Source organism: Poromitra crassiceps (assembly GCF_964638095.1).
Source record: "Poromitra crassiceps genome assembly, chromosome: 12".
In the NCBI taxonomy this organism is placed as follows: Eukaryota; Metazoa; Chordata; class Actinopteri; order Beryciformes; family Melamphaidae; genus Poromitra; species Poromitra crassiceps.
Genome location: NC_139632.1, coordinates 27954518 through 27969317, shown reverse-complemented (window position 1 = coordinate 27969317; position 14800 = coordinate 27954518). Strand labels below are relative to the sequence as shown.

The following is a 14800-nucleotide window of genomic DNA, read 5'->3' as shown; positions in this document are numbered from 1 at the left end:
ACTCAGGGAAAAAATGAACTCCGACATGTAAAAAATGAATTGAGCGGTTGTCGAGGTCGGAATTACATGTCGGAAATTCGGGTATCATTTCACAGCTCCGAGTTGACGTCATCAAAGTGTTTGTTAACCTAATTTGAGGTGTAATTATGCAATATGTGTTTATATTGTTTATATTTCACTCTCTGATTATAGCAAGATGTTGAATTCATTTCATTCGGTATTTTACGAATGAAATTAGCTAACTGTGTATGTATTTGTAACTCCCGAGTTAAGAACAGCGTGAACCCAACTATTTCAGAGAAAGGGAAATTGAAAATTTGTGTTCTGACTTGTCTTGAATGCAGTATTACCGGCTCATTTGTAAACAGCCTCTCAGAGCCAATCAGGACTGTTATTTCACATACCCCCATGGTCCCACCTTTACTGGCTGTTTTTGAGACCTTTTTGATGAGAATTGATCATTTTTATTGGGTGAAAAAAATATGATATATCTCCCGCGATATTAATCGACTAGTCGACTACTGTTTGGGAGTAGTACTAAAATTCAGTAGTCGTGAATTCCCTACTGTAGAGTGATTGATTGGGATTTGTGGATGCTGGCAAAGATACCTCACACTCGGCACACAGATGGTTTGTATTGGCTTACAGTCTGGGCCTTGTCTGCTGTTTTCTTCCAAGTTTTGTTGTCATCTGCTTTTGTTGGAATCATTTCAGATACGTTTGGCAGCAAGTGTACAGGGAAACTTAATGACCCCCTTTGTGTAGTTTCACCACTTTCTTGACAATGAAGATAAGTATACACACGCTTGGCTTTACAATGCTGGACGTAAGTAGGATGGAGGCTTTTATCCATTCTGTGTACAGTCTGCTGAGGGAGTAATCAGTGCACAAGACGAGGGAACGTTTTTGATGATACAATTTTTATGGACATACCATATGTCCTATTGTACTCCATATGTATGATTCCATAGAGAGATGATTCACTTCAATATGTGAATTATTTTATTCTATCTGATGAATCACACCAGATATACATCAGTGTTGTCGCAAATATTTTCTACTAGTTTCTTTTAGTCTCCTCCAAAATAAGGACATCTGATTTCAGTGTGTGAGCTGAATGAAATCACTGCACCTTTTCTAGTAATGTACTTCCCGATGACAACAACACTTGAATGAAGATCTATCTCTGTGGCTTAGCCAACGCATCCTCATACCGAAACCACAGAATAAGTTGATTTCCAGTGCCCAAACGAGTGAAACAGTGCGTGCAGGTGAAACGCCTCACGTCGGTTAATTTGAAAAAGTCACGTGGTTATGTTTAAATGTTGGCTATGTTTAGGCAACTTAAACAAGTTGGTTAAGGTAAGGCAACTAAAACAACTTGGTTACCGTAAGGTTATGCATAAATTATGCAAAACGGAACACATCGGGAGGCGAACCAGTTCTCTGGAGGAAGTTGAAAGACAAGGAAGCATTACGTTACGTTAGAGAGCCAGAGGTCAGTGCTACTTCCTGGTTACAGCCCCAACTTCACGCATGCATTTACTCACACGACCGCAAGAGGTCGCATTCGTAAACATCGGTCATTTTAATCCGCTTGAAAAATAGACCAATGATGTCGTTTTCCTTGTGAGGACGGCCTGGGCTGCAGGGGGGGAAACACTAATTGTCAGTAGATGTGATTTAGTGCATTTACAATTGAATGAAGTGAGTAGGCGTTGTGTTGGCACGATACGTAAATGTGCTCGTTTGTTTCATCGCTCAGAAAATCCATTTACAATTCCCTGGTGACCTCAACAAATTCATCACTCCAAACGAATACATTTACTTGAGAGTGAGTGTTTTGTTTAAAGGACTCTTATGGGAGAGCGCACAAAAGCTGGAGAATTACCCAGCTGGTTGGAATAAAGCAGATAAAACGGTGGCAGTGACACAAGTCTGTTGTGTGTATCCACTTAGGGAGGAAAAAACACTTACTTGGAGTTTAAAAGTGTATCCTCCAAAGAATTACTACTACAAAAATTCGACTTAAAGCTATAGGCAAGGTTTGTATGTAGAAATACACCAAATCAGGCTAAATCACATTGTGGAGCTGCATGCTATTGGTCCAACTCAAAGTCTGCTGTCGGGTACGGTCACTGGCAGGACATTTTCACCGCCCACAGGAAGCGCAAAGTGCTGAATTGAAACTTAAAGGGTCACTTTGCCCATTTTCAACCAGCTTTGTATCATTACAAAATCAGTAGTAATCCGTAGTACAGTATATGCAAAAGAAGAATGTTTACCTTCCATCCATCTTGCCTGGACCGAGAGCTCCCTGTTCATTCACAGATCTTCCTGCTCCAAATTATGTCATAATGATGTCATTTTCGACCAGGAAGTTCTGGCGATGAAGGTAGAGAGAGCAATAGTGAAAGTGTTAGGGATAGTAATAATGATAGTGATAGTGATAGTAATAGTGACATCATGGCAAAACTGCTCCAAATTACATCATTATGACAACATTTGGACCAGGAAGTTCTGTGAATGAATGGGGAGCTCTCAGAACAGGAAAAAAAAAATCTTCAAATTTGTTTATTAGTTTTCCAACAACATACAAATGTCCAGGAAGTCACTTTTCACTTTTCAATATTGTGTCAAGTATAATATATGAGAGAACCCAACATGTATGCACAGAACAAAGGAAGTTAAACATGACCTGGCTCTATGCAACTTACTGACCTTACAGGATTTCTGGGTATTGAAGTTCATATTTCTTACCTCTTACTGCCATTTGAAGCCCAATAGTGATATTGCCCTTTCGCAGCTGTCCTTCATTTGCCATGCAAATAGTTCTGACCAATGAGATCAATTATAGGTTGTGTGTAATGAGTGGTGCATAATATCGTGCTGTCATACGTTATAGAGTGGGTTGTGGGTTAGAAGTTATGGACGACCATGCTCATCATTGTGTACAACAAACATTGTGCCCCCTTTTCATCGCCATGGTCTTGTGGAAATGTCTTCAGTCGATGTTGTGTTACATACCTTAGATAGCTCCACATAGTATTTCCATAGTGTCATCATCATAAAGTAAATTATTTTATGTAAGATGCCCTGGACAGGGGCAAAGCACTGAGTTGTCCAATTGTCCTGACGCAAGGCATTGTTGATTTCACTGTTGTAGGGGAGAGACTCTAGGGCCGCAGATAAGACTGTTGCCATGGTCCTGAAGGAGATACCAAGTAAGGCGTCATCAGAAGGGAAGCCCCTCCTCACGGTGACTACCAAGGTGGGCAGATCCATTGCAGAACCCCCCTCTCCCGCACACCACCACCTCCAAGTGGAACCTCAGCTGTGTTGGTTATAAATAGCAAAGCTTTGAGTATCTTATATCTGACCTCCACTGTCTACTAACTCAATCCTTCTGTCTTATGACTGTCGTATAACAAAGATAAAGAAGCAACAATGGTGATTTTATTTCATTTTCAGCTGCTCTATGGGGTATAAAACTCTCCTACTGTACAAATGCATTGACACAAATAGTTTAAAATTTCAAAAACATATGATCTATTGAAGTACAGTACAGCAAGTGAGACTGCCCAATGTCTCTCACAATTTTAACAAGACTGAAATTACACATATTTCAACATTCCTCTCACTTTTGCCAGTTAACATTTACTGTGCATTTAGTAAACATGGGGGGATTATCCAGTCCTCAGAGTGTCATCTCAAATGTCCTCTCCCATTTCTAATCCTAATCCTGTGAACTTTTTACACCTCATAAGCAGCTAATCCTTGGCGCAAATACAGTTTGTATGCATTTCCAAAATGCTATACCTCACAGCATGGCAGTAGGCTGTTGATCTAGCTCTTTCTGTAGAAATTACTGCAGCAAAATAGTGTTTACCCGCTGCTAAGCTTCAGCTGGTCTTTGCTTTTGGAGTCTTTTATGAATGTATGGGTGTTCCAGATGCCAATAGGAGCTGTATTGCCTCTGTGCTTTATTGCTTCTGTATGTGTGCTCCTGTGTGTGTCTGTGTTCTTATAACCTGTATAAACAGTACTACTTGTTTGACATCACTATGAACAACAATTGCTTACATGTGTTGTTAGTTGCTTCCAAATATAATGTCGCATTTGATTGGCACTCATACAAACACCACAAGCAAAGACAATGCTTCCGCTCCGACTTTCCACAGACTTAATTATAGCTCAACATTTTGCTGACACATTGGGAAGCTGCGGAGTTCACCCTAACAAGATATGACTTGTCTACTCAAAAACAAAGGAAAGTTGTTGTTTTTTTAAATCATAGTTTATTGGGTTGTTATGGGTAAAGTACGACGTTAAGAAATAAAATACGAGATCATACCTCCACATTGCCTTTCAGCAAGGTTGGTGAAGAACAATTTGCCTTTACAACAACAGCTTTAGAAATTACCTTTGTGTGTATGAGAGCAGAGCTGCTTACTGTTCTGCTACGTTATCTGGCACCTCTATTCCCTTTAGATGCTGCAGTGTCACATAAATCAATATTATAGTGGCAATAGGTCAATAGTTCCCTGTTTGTAACGTTGTACCATCTGCAAATATGCCGATACCTTCAATCTTTATAGAGTCAAGAGTATGCTGGTTGGCGTCCGGGTAGTACAGTAGATTAGATGGGCGGCTGTAGCTCAGGAGGTAGAGCGGGTCGTCCACTAATCGCTTTGGATAAAAGAGGTCGGTGGTTCGATTCCCGGCTCCTCCAGTCTGCATGTCGAAGTGTCCTTGGGCAAGACACTGAACCCCAAATTGCTCCCGTTGGTGGTGGTAGCTGCTGCCATCGGTGTGTGAATGGGTGAATGTACCTACTGACTGTAAATGGGTGAATGTACCTACTGACTGTAAAGCGCTTTGGATAAAAACGCTATATAAATGCAAGCCATTTAGATTACCTGCCTACCAACACTAGGGTCGCAGGTTCAAGCCCCTGTGTTACCTCCAGCTTGGTCGGGCGTCTATACAGGCACAATTGGCCATGTCTGCGGCAGGCCCATAGACAGGGTTTGAGAAATACCGAGGTCATTTTAGCGCGGCATGGGGGGACCAGGGGGGGCTCTGCCCCCCCGGATAGAAAATTTTGTCCATTTTAAAGTAAAATGCTTCAATCTGGTGCACTTTGAGAGCAAAATGAAGAGGCTAGATCTATAAAGAACTACATACATCATGTTAGATTAATATCCTCTTTACTGTGCTGTTGCTTTAAAATGATACAAAAAATAAATGTCTCCCCATATGATATAATTTATATTCTGCATACAGGTCACATGGCAGAATACTGCTCAATTAAATACAATGGCCCATCTACACAAACATCACTTACAGGGGAGTTACTTACCCATTCACTTCAATAGAACTGTCCCCAAAGTCTAGCCCCAATCTAGCCTCAATGCAAAATCTGAATGTTGTGAGTTATCTCTCTTCTAAAAGCACACAGAGAGGAAGCAAATTGTTGCATTTCCGATCAACTGTCGCATTAAAACATCAATGACAGATTAATAGATCTGGGGACCAGGGCTATTTTTCAAAAAAAAAAAAATTTTTTTTTTTTTTTTTGGTGTGGAAAATACCGAGGTCATGACCTCGGTGTCCTCAATGGTAGCTACGGGCCTGGTCTGCGGGTGTGAAGTGCCGCCTCTGGTCAGTTGGGGCACCTGTTTGGGTGGGTAACTGGGGGCAATATTGTGATCCTCCCATGTGCTACATCCTGCCGGTGAAACTCCTTGCTGTCAGGTGAAGAGAAGCAGCTGGCGACTGCACATGTATCGGAGGAAGCATGTGCTAGTCTCTACAACTCTCCCCAGATCAGCAAAGGGGGTGGAGCAATGACCGGGACAGCAGGGGAAATTGGCCAAGAAAACTTGATCCAATAAAGAAAGGGGGGAAAAGTACGCTGGTTAAATCACTGACTTTGTGGAGAAATATATGTCAGGTTACATTGATCACAGTCAGTAAATGTGAAATCATAACATTTGTAAATATTTGTCATAATGAGTCCAGATAACAAAGAGGGTTTTATACAGTACGTCAGTTTGCTGAAAACTTTGTCAGAGGTACCAAAATGACAGGCCTATCGTGCTTAGCATAAACAACAAAAACCATAAATGTACAGTAAACTCCCAGCTTTACTCCACAAACTCCCACAGACACAGAGAAACACAAACAAACACACGTGGACTTTTTTGGTGGTATGACCATTGAGACCATTTCTGTAGGTGATTTGCACCTCAGATAAGGTCAACTGCACCGTCATTATATTCCAAACTGTAAAACGCATACATTAGTTCCACTATGAGCTAATAAAGGCCAAGCTCACATGATGCAAATTATCTGAATATTACTTTTCACAAACCATATGAGAAATTGCATTATTGTCAAAAAAATACATTGGATCTGCACTACCTCTCATTAATTCATTTCTAACTTTGCAGCCCATGGGCAAAGCACTTTAAGCCATTATGTTAAGTCTAATTTTTTTTTAAGCATTTATAACTGTCTGTCGTCGGACCTATTGCAAATAGTTAATAGCTCCCTTTTGACCGGCACTTTTCCTGAGTCCCTGAAAACTGCAGTTATTAAACCCCTACTAAAAACGCGTAGCCTTGATGCATCGGTAATCAGTAACTACAGAGCAATATCTAATCTCCCCTTTATAGCCAAAATAATTGAAAAGGTTGTTTACCTACAACTCAATAGATTCCTAACCTCAAATGATCTCCTACATAAACTCCAATCAGGCTTTCGCCCCCATCACAGCACAGAAACCGCGCTTACTAAAGTCATAAATGACATCAGAATGAACACAGACTCAGGCAAAAATTCGATTCTAGTGCTACTGGATCTTAGCGCTGCATTTGACACTGTTGACCACTCAATTTTATTGGACAGACTGGAAAACTGGGTTGGGCTATCGGGTACGGTCCTCCAGTGGTTCAAGTCCTATCTTCAAGACAGGAAGTACTTCGTCTCCATTGGCAATTACACATCTGACCTAACTAGGATGACTTGTGGGGTGCCTCAAGGATCCATTATGGGGCCCGTTCTCTTCAACCTTTATATGCTCCCTCTAGGCCTAATTATGCAAAAAAACAAAGTAGCCTATCCAGGGCCTTTTTTAGCCATATTTAGAGTAATATATCATTTTAAATCAACATTAGGATTATACTGTTGTGATGTCATTATTCAGTATATTCTCTTTCATGTCACCACCTGCTCAGCTCTCCTGTCAACATAATTGTAACTAACAAACACAAACTGTTTTAGCCAAATTCATATCAAAATGACACCTACAAACACAGGTACACAACCCAAGCCGTACACAACACAAAGTCATCATCGATAATAAAAAAAAACATACAGAGGGACATTTATTTATTCCTGATAGGAACGATTGAAAAATACAATAAAATATATTATGTTGTTTTTAACTTTACACCACCTCTTTTTGTTACTTATTGGGTCATGAAACTGAAACCATGCATATAGCCACCTGCATACCTGACTTCGGGAGCTTGGCAATTGGCATCATGCATGATTAGCCAGTAGCATCCCAACGTGTCACACAGGTAACATTACTTAAGAGACAGACTAGACACTTACTTTCTTGGTTGTTGCTAAAAAATCTGTCAGTGTCACTCACTGTCTGTCGTTCACTCGCTCACTGTCTCGCAGCTCGCTCACCTTCAATTATCTCGCCAGGCAGACAGACAGTCATCACTCACCACCATGCTGCTGCTCTCTCGGAATCAAGTTACCGTGGACGCGGCGTCAGATGACTTCCTGCCTGACCTGCCTTTCGTTTCAAAATAAAAGCTATCCCGTGTTTTTCATGCTTTTCCATGCAGATTGTTTTATTTTTTTCTCTGAAATATTAGGGGAGGTCCGGACCTCCCCGTCCTCATAGCTAGTTACGGCCATGAGCCTATCATAACTATGCAGACGACACTCAGTTGTATATAACTCTTTCCTCAGCTGACTATGCCCCCATAGAATCATTGTGCCAGTGCATTGATCAAATAAAGTGCATTGTGCAAAGTGCATTGTGCATTGTGCATTGATCAAATAAATAAATAAATAAATAAATAACAAATAAATAATAAATAATGTGCCAGAATTTCCTACAGCTAAACAAAGACAAAACAGAGGTGATCGTCTTTGGCCCCAAAGAACAAAGGCTTAAAATCACTGTACGCCTTGAGTCTCTATCCCTGAAGCCTAAGGATCAAGTCAAAAATCTTGCGGTTATTATTGATTCCAATCTCAACTTTAACTCCCACATTAAGTCATTTAGAAAATCAGCTTTTTATCATCTTAAAAATATAGCAAGAATTAGGGGGATACATGTCCAGACAGGATCTAGAAAAACTAATTCACGCCTTCATTTATAGTAGGTTAGACTATTGCAATAGCCTTTTTTCTGGTCTCTCCAAAAAAGAACTTAGGCAACTTCAACTCATTCAGAATGCTGCTGCTAGAGTTCTAACGAAGACTAAGAAAGCTGATCATATCACTCCAGTTCTTAAGTCCTTACACTGGTTGCCAGTGTGTCATAGAATAGATTTTAAAATACTGTTATTAGTCTATAAATCACTTAATGGCCTAGGCCCAAAATACATAGCTGAATTGCTCCCACGCTACGAACCGTCTAGAACTCTTAGGTCAACAGGGTCCAGCTTATTAACTGTCCCTAGGATCAAATCAAATCATGGGAAGGCTGCATTTACCCACTATGTTTCTGCTAGCTGGATCTGATCAGATCTGCCCCAACCTTACTTACTTTTAAAAATAGACTAAAGACTTTTATGTTTACCGTCGCTTTTAACTGCTGACAGCTACTATGCAAACCCAATGAGTCCTCTATACGTTTTTAGCTCTTTCTGCAACTGCTGCGCCTGTTGCTTAATGCACTTTTTATACTATTTTTTTAAGTTTTGTTGTGATGCTTTTAAATGTCCATTTTATTCTCTTCTTTTCTTTTCTTTTCTTTTCTTTTCTTTTCTTTTCTTTTCCTGTCAACCATTTTATGTGAAGCACTTTGAATTGCCTCTGTGTATGGAATGTGCTATACAAATAAACTTGACTTGACTTGACTTGACTAATTAAATACTGTACTATAATACTATACAGTAGTCTATAATCAAATACCTACAATAGCAGCTTAGACACACTGGCAATAAATAAACAGGATGCTACAATATCAGCCTCCTAAAGATTATTTGAAATCAACTTTAACTGAAAAAACACAACAATAGTGCACAGAGGTCAACTATGATGTCACCCCCCCCCCCCCCCCATCTCAACATGAGCATAGATCAACTGTGATGTCACCCCCCCCCCCCCAACATACTGTAGCAGTCACATAAGAACTTCACATATTAGATGTCAGCTGTGATCCCAAAACAAGACAAGCGTCCCTTGACGTCACTGTGACCAGGTATTCCATTATCCAACAACTGACGCAGTTCTAAGTTCTCCGCTCTCAGTTTTATACACATAGTCCCCTTCCTGTAGTGTCTTCTCTCCTCACCCTCTCCACTCCCCCCCAGACTCTTCTTATGAGCTTAACTGGTACACAGTTCCCTCAACAACATCCAGAGAGCTCTTGGAGTCAGACCCAGGCGGCACAATTAGCTGAAGTTTTCCATTACATAATTTTCCGGATTATTCCAAAATCACTTGTAAACAAAATGGCAATGTGCTTCTGCAGAGGAGAGGAGCGGAGGGGGGGAAGGGAGGGGGTGCGACTCGAGGGTGAGATGTGCGAGGGGAGGACACAGGCAGGAAGGGGAAAAGGTCACATAAGTAGGTAATGAGGGACAAACTGCCCGGAAAGCCTCTCTCGTGGGTGTAATTCTTCCAGGAGGAACAGTGAACCTATAATTGGCGTTGGCATGCTATACCTGCTATGAACAGCGCCCGGGTGCCTCGCCACATGTAATTGTGGGAGTTCTTCCATCCTGGTTTCCTGCGTGATTAGTGGAGAAAATGCGCAGGTCTCTATCATCGTTTGAAAACCAAGATCATTATTTAGAATTGGCCCCCATGGCAATTACAGGGAGTGCTTTGAAGAACGCGCACAAGGATGGTATATGAAGGATGGTACTGTATATGAAGTGTTGAATGCAAATAGCACAAGGTCTTCCATTAGCCGCCGGCTTGCCAGCTGTGATGTACAACCATGACCTTGATCCCCTCGCTGGAGCTGATCGTTTGTCACTTCCCTTTCAGGCCCATCCTCTTCAAACTGTCAGTGCACTGTACTTTCTGAACTGGAAAGAAGCTTGAAATACAAAACCATATTTTTCTCACACAAAAAAACATGTATTTTGTGAGAATATGCCAACGCTGGCAGGTTTTAGCAGTAAACATGACTCTGTGTGGCTCTTAGCCATTATTCTGTCATCATATCGCAATATTTTCAGATTCAAATGAGGCATAAGAGCTCAACACTATTTACTGAATTAAATGCACGACTTCAGGATCACTGTCTGCTCTAAATATCCCTATCAGTGCATTTAAGAGCAGCTCCTTCGACCGTACTGACCTTAAGTCAATCAAAAAGCATGACTCTGCAGGGAAAGGCTTTAGGCTGCATCCAGATACTATTTGTTTTACTTAATGCTGAAAAGATTGGAGGAATTCAAGGGCATCTACTGTATCTTTACGGGGATTTTCACACACTGAGTGCATGCAAACAGTAACTCATGAATGTCCCAGATAGATTATTTCCAAACATAACAAAAAATTCACTGACACATGTTTCACTGGTTATCATCCCCTCAGACAATGCTGTTTATCATTTATTTTGCATTTATGAATGTAATTTATATTGTCAAGAGATTCTTCCCCTCCAGTCCTCTGGCTCCATCTCTCCAAAGTTTTTTTTTTTTTTACCTTCTACTACACTATGGATTTATACTGTTTTCATCTGATATGATGAGTATCCGTATACTCCCACAATATCCATATATGAGGTGAGGAGATATTAAGTAATGTGTTAATTGAATAGTCAGTTAATCAGTCCAAATTTCAAAGAGATGAGAGACATAAAAATGAAGTGGATTTGAATACAGAATCAAGCAATAACAGAATAGAATTTATAATTTTATCATAAACTATAATTGAATGTAAAACAGCAGAAATGCAGGACATTCTGTGTTGTCTGTACAGTAAAGCAGCCAACACAGAGTTAAGGTAGATCATAATATTTGTAATGTTTGCACTTGATTTCAAGGAACAAACATCACTGCTGTGTGCCTCATGTAATGCTCGAGGCAGCGTGCCTCCTGATATACAAGAGCTACTTTATTATTACAGGAACTAGTGCAGTGCCCATTCCCCTCACTCATTACATACATTACATTACGTCATTTGGCAGACGCTTTTATCCAAAGCGACTTACAATAACACATTTTTGTCAGCAATAGAGAAATCAAACTACAGTCTATGACAGCTACAACCTCTGAAGGAATAGTGGTAGTTTTTTTTGAGAGAGAGAGAGAGAGAGAGAGAGAGAGAGAGAGAGAGAGAGAGAGAGAGAGAGAGAGAGAGAGAGAGAGAGAGAGATGTTAGTTCAAGAAGGGCCCAGATGGAGCCTGAAAAGGTGGGTTTTTAGTCTTTGCCGAAAGATCGGTAGTGATTCAGCCGTCCTGACTGAAGGTGGAAGCTCGTTCCACCATTGCTCAGCTGCCTTTGATACGATCACCCTGGCCCTGCTGCACACGAAGCTCTCCCAGCTGGGCGTGCCCGACTCCATCTGCAGATGGTCCATAGACTTCCTAACAAACAGGAAGCAGCATGTAAGGCTCGGAAGTGCTGTTTGTTCCCTTTTTCTCCTCAGTTCAGTTCCTCTGAATCATCTCCTCTCCTTGCCAGGATCGAGTCTGTCACTTTATTAATTCCCATTAATATCAGCAAGCTTTTTTTTTTTACATGGGTAGAAATAATAATCAAATTAAATAAGCAGAGGCTCTAAGCAGAAGCTCTTTGTCTGCAGCTCAGCAGGCAGATTGGTTTGATGGGGTTTTCTCTTTGAGACTGAGATGAAGTGAGGCATCCAATTCTTTTATTATAACACCCAACAGTTGTATCTGAGTCGGTGGTGGTCCAGCACGCAGTTACACTCATTTACACTTTCCTCAAACAAGCACAGTCTGTAAAAAACTAATTCAATCTGACATTTAACAATAGACTATATAAGCCTACCGATTCTCATTCTGTGATTTATTTGTGCAGTTAGAAAGTCAGTGAAACACACTAGCCACTGTAGGAATGTCAGGGGGTGAAATCAGGTCACTTCATACAAACCCCAATACCTGTGGGTCAGAGTTCTTGGGGCGCAGCACAATTTCTCCGTCGACAACTCAACAAAAAATTAACATTGTGACTAAACTCACCTCACTCAGCTATTCTTTTTACATGAAAAACTGACAAATGATGGAACTTTTCCATAATCCAAAATGTGTGTAATTGTATCATTCATGATGTTGAGCTCATCATGAATTCAATTAGTTTTTGTTGTTAATTTAGCTTAAACAGCTAATGAGATGCGACAGTCTAATTCTGGGTGGACACAGCTGGACATAATGTTATTTTTTAGAGCTGAGCCTATGTACATATTGTATAGTATAGACATGCTATGAAAGCCCCATTCAGCACCTTTCATATCAAGCATTATGGCAAGTTGTATGCAATCTCATTCCATAGTTGGCAATTAAATTTTTAGCACCTTCATTAAAATTCTGCTTGCGAACGCTGCCCCAGAGCGCAACAATGGCAAATGTCATGTTTCCTCTCCTCCAGCATTATGTACACACTGCACAAGCCGACAATGATGGCTTACCCTTTCTGTGGGACAAAATCAGCTTTTAGCCCACCTCAAAATCATGGAGCATGGTGTTGGCAAATAGGGGGCAGTTGCATCTGGAGCAGAGGCTTCAGGCTACCAATAATGAGTTGGATGCAACTTACAGCTGTGTGGGCAAGCCTATACAGATGGGTGCATCTCAGGCAAGGTAATTAACATTTGCAGTTTGGAAGGTGAGATAAGCACTAATGGTTTAGCAATTATTGTTTGGGACGCATCCACTGAGTCTCCCTCGGCCCAGCTCATCTGGACCTGAATTTATGATGAGGATGATCCCGCCATTACTTCCAGAAACCAGTGGCTGAAAGTCTGTTCCATAGGCCGGATAATAAATATGGACATAGCTACTATGACATCACCCATTGGTTTTTGTACTCCTGTTTTGAAGCCTCGAGGTTGGCATTTTGACTGTCTGCATCTTGGTTATTTGGGGCCCGACGTGACGTAAATTTGGTCGAGAAGAGCCACAGAGTGGCCAGCTATTGCACGATCACTGGCAGGTGACCCGTCAATCACGCCCCAAAACATAGTCTTTTTTTATCGTCTATTTTACTCAAAATAGAACCGCAATTTACAGTTCTGTATTGAAGAAGACTTGGAACTAGCGATTGACTCTTGAGACCATAAGCTAATTAGGAAAGTGCTTACTGAGGTCATAAATCAAGTGAGAAGTCAAGTCATTTCCCCGTTGACTCCCGTACAATTTGACTTATTTTTGCAGCCAGTGGAGTCGCCCTCTGCAGGCCATTCTAAAGAATGCAGGTTTAAAGTCACTGGAAACCAAAATCCACAAAAACCTTCTAACTATTACATTTAGGGTCTTATGTGAGTAATTGTGTGCCTCAGAAAGTAGTTGACATTAGTTTCAACCCTAAACCCCCAAAATCGCCACTTTTCTATAAGGTCTGGATTTCCACTTCCTCATTGAAGAGAGCGGTGCGTGCGAATGCATGATCTTATCACGTCATAAGATTTAATCGAATCACACACACACACGCGTGCGCGCGCGCACACACACACACACACAGTAGCGCTGTGCACTAGCAGCGGCAGACATCTCTTCCTCTCTGTCAGCGCCGAGCAACGAGCGAACACACACACACACACACACACACACACACACACACACACACTCCATCTCTCTCTCTTTCCTTCTCTCTCTCTCTCCTTCTCTCTCTCTCTCTCTCTCGGAGGAGACCTGCTGCAGACGGGACACGCCCACACAGTCCGCGGGAGAAAAGACGGTCTAAAATCGAATTGATTCTCATGACTTTTGTCATGACGGTCAAACCTAAATTTATATACTTTGCGACGTTCATCATCGTTCAAATTTGGCTGGTGGCTTATTAACATAGGTTCCTGTGATGTGATGAACTCAAAATGCGAAATAATAAAAAAATATTTCTGGTTTCCAGGGACTTTAAGACATTTCCGCATTGGCTTCACGAATGGAGCTACGAGCTACACGATTGGTCTGTTCATTTTCTATGACCGACAGAAACATTATGATGTTGACCACAGTTTGCTGCACAGAAAAGTTTGATATAACACATTAGCATTCCTACCCTCACCTATGGTCATGAAGGATGGGTCATGACCAAAAGAACAAGATCGTGATACAAGCATCCGAAATGGGTTTTCTCAGGAGGGTGGCTGGCATCTCCCTTAGGGATAAGGTGAGAAGCTCAGTCATCCGTGAGGGAGTAGAGTAGAGCCGCTGCTCCTTTGCGTACGTTTTTTTTGCGTACGTTTTTTTGCATTTAACGCCAGTTTAGTGCCTAAGGCCAGTGGGAAGTTAGAGCCCTCTATCTCCACGCTGGCCTGGCAACAGGCCAGTCAGAGCTGGCTAATGTGGCCAGGGAAAGGGAAGTTTGGGGTCCCCTGCTAGAACGGCTACTTCCGCGACCCGAC

The 14800-nt window shown here is 41.4% G+C and overlaps 1 protein-coding gene across 1 annotated transcript in view; it reads left to right on the top strand.

Moving 5' to 3' along the window:
• The window catches only part of pex5la (peroxisomal biogenesis factor 5-like a), a gene marked incomplete at both ends in the record, with an annotated part of 143314 nt that overhangs the window by 69766 nt on the left and 58748 nt on the right, over positions 1-14800 (top strand). Inside the window, one exon of the mRNA XM_083647429.1 lies at positions 3167-3271. Within this exon, the coding sequence (XP_083503555.1) occupies positions 3167-3271 (105 nt within the window). The remainder of the gene's footprint in view (positions 1-3166; positions 3272-14800) is intronic.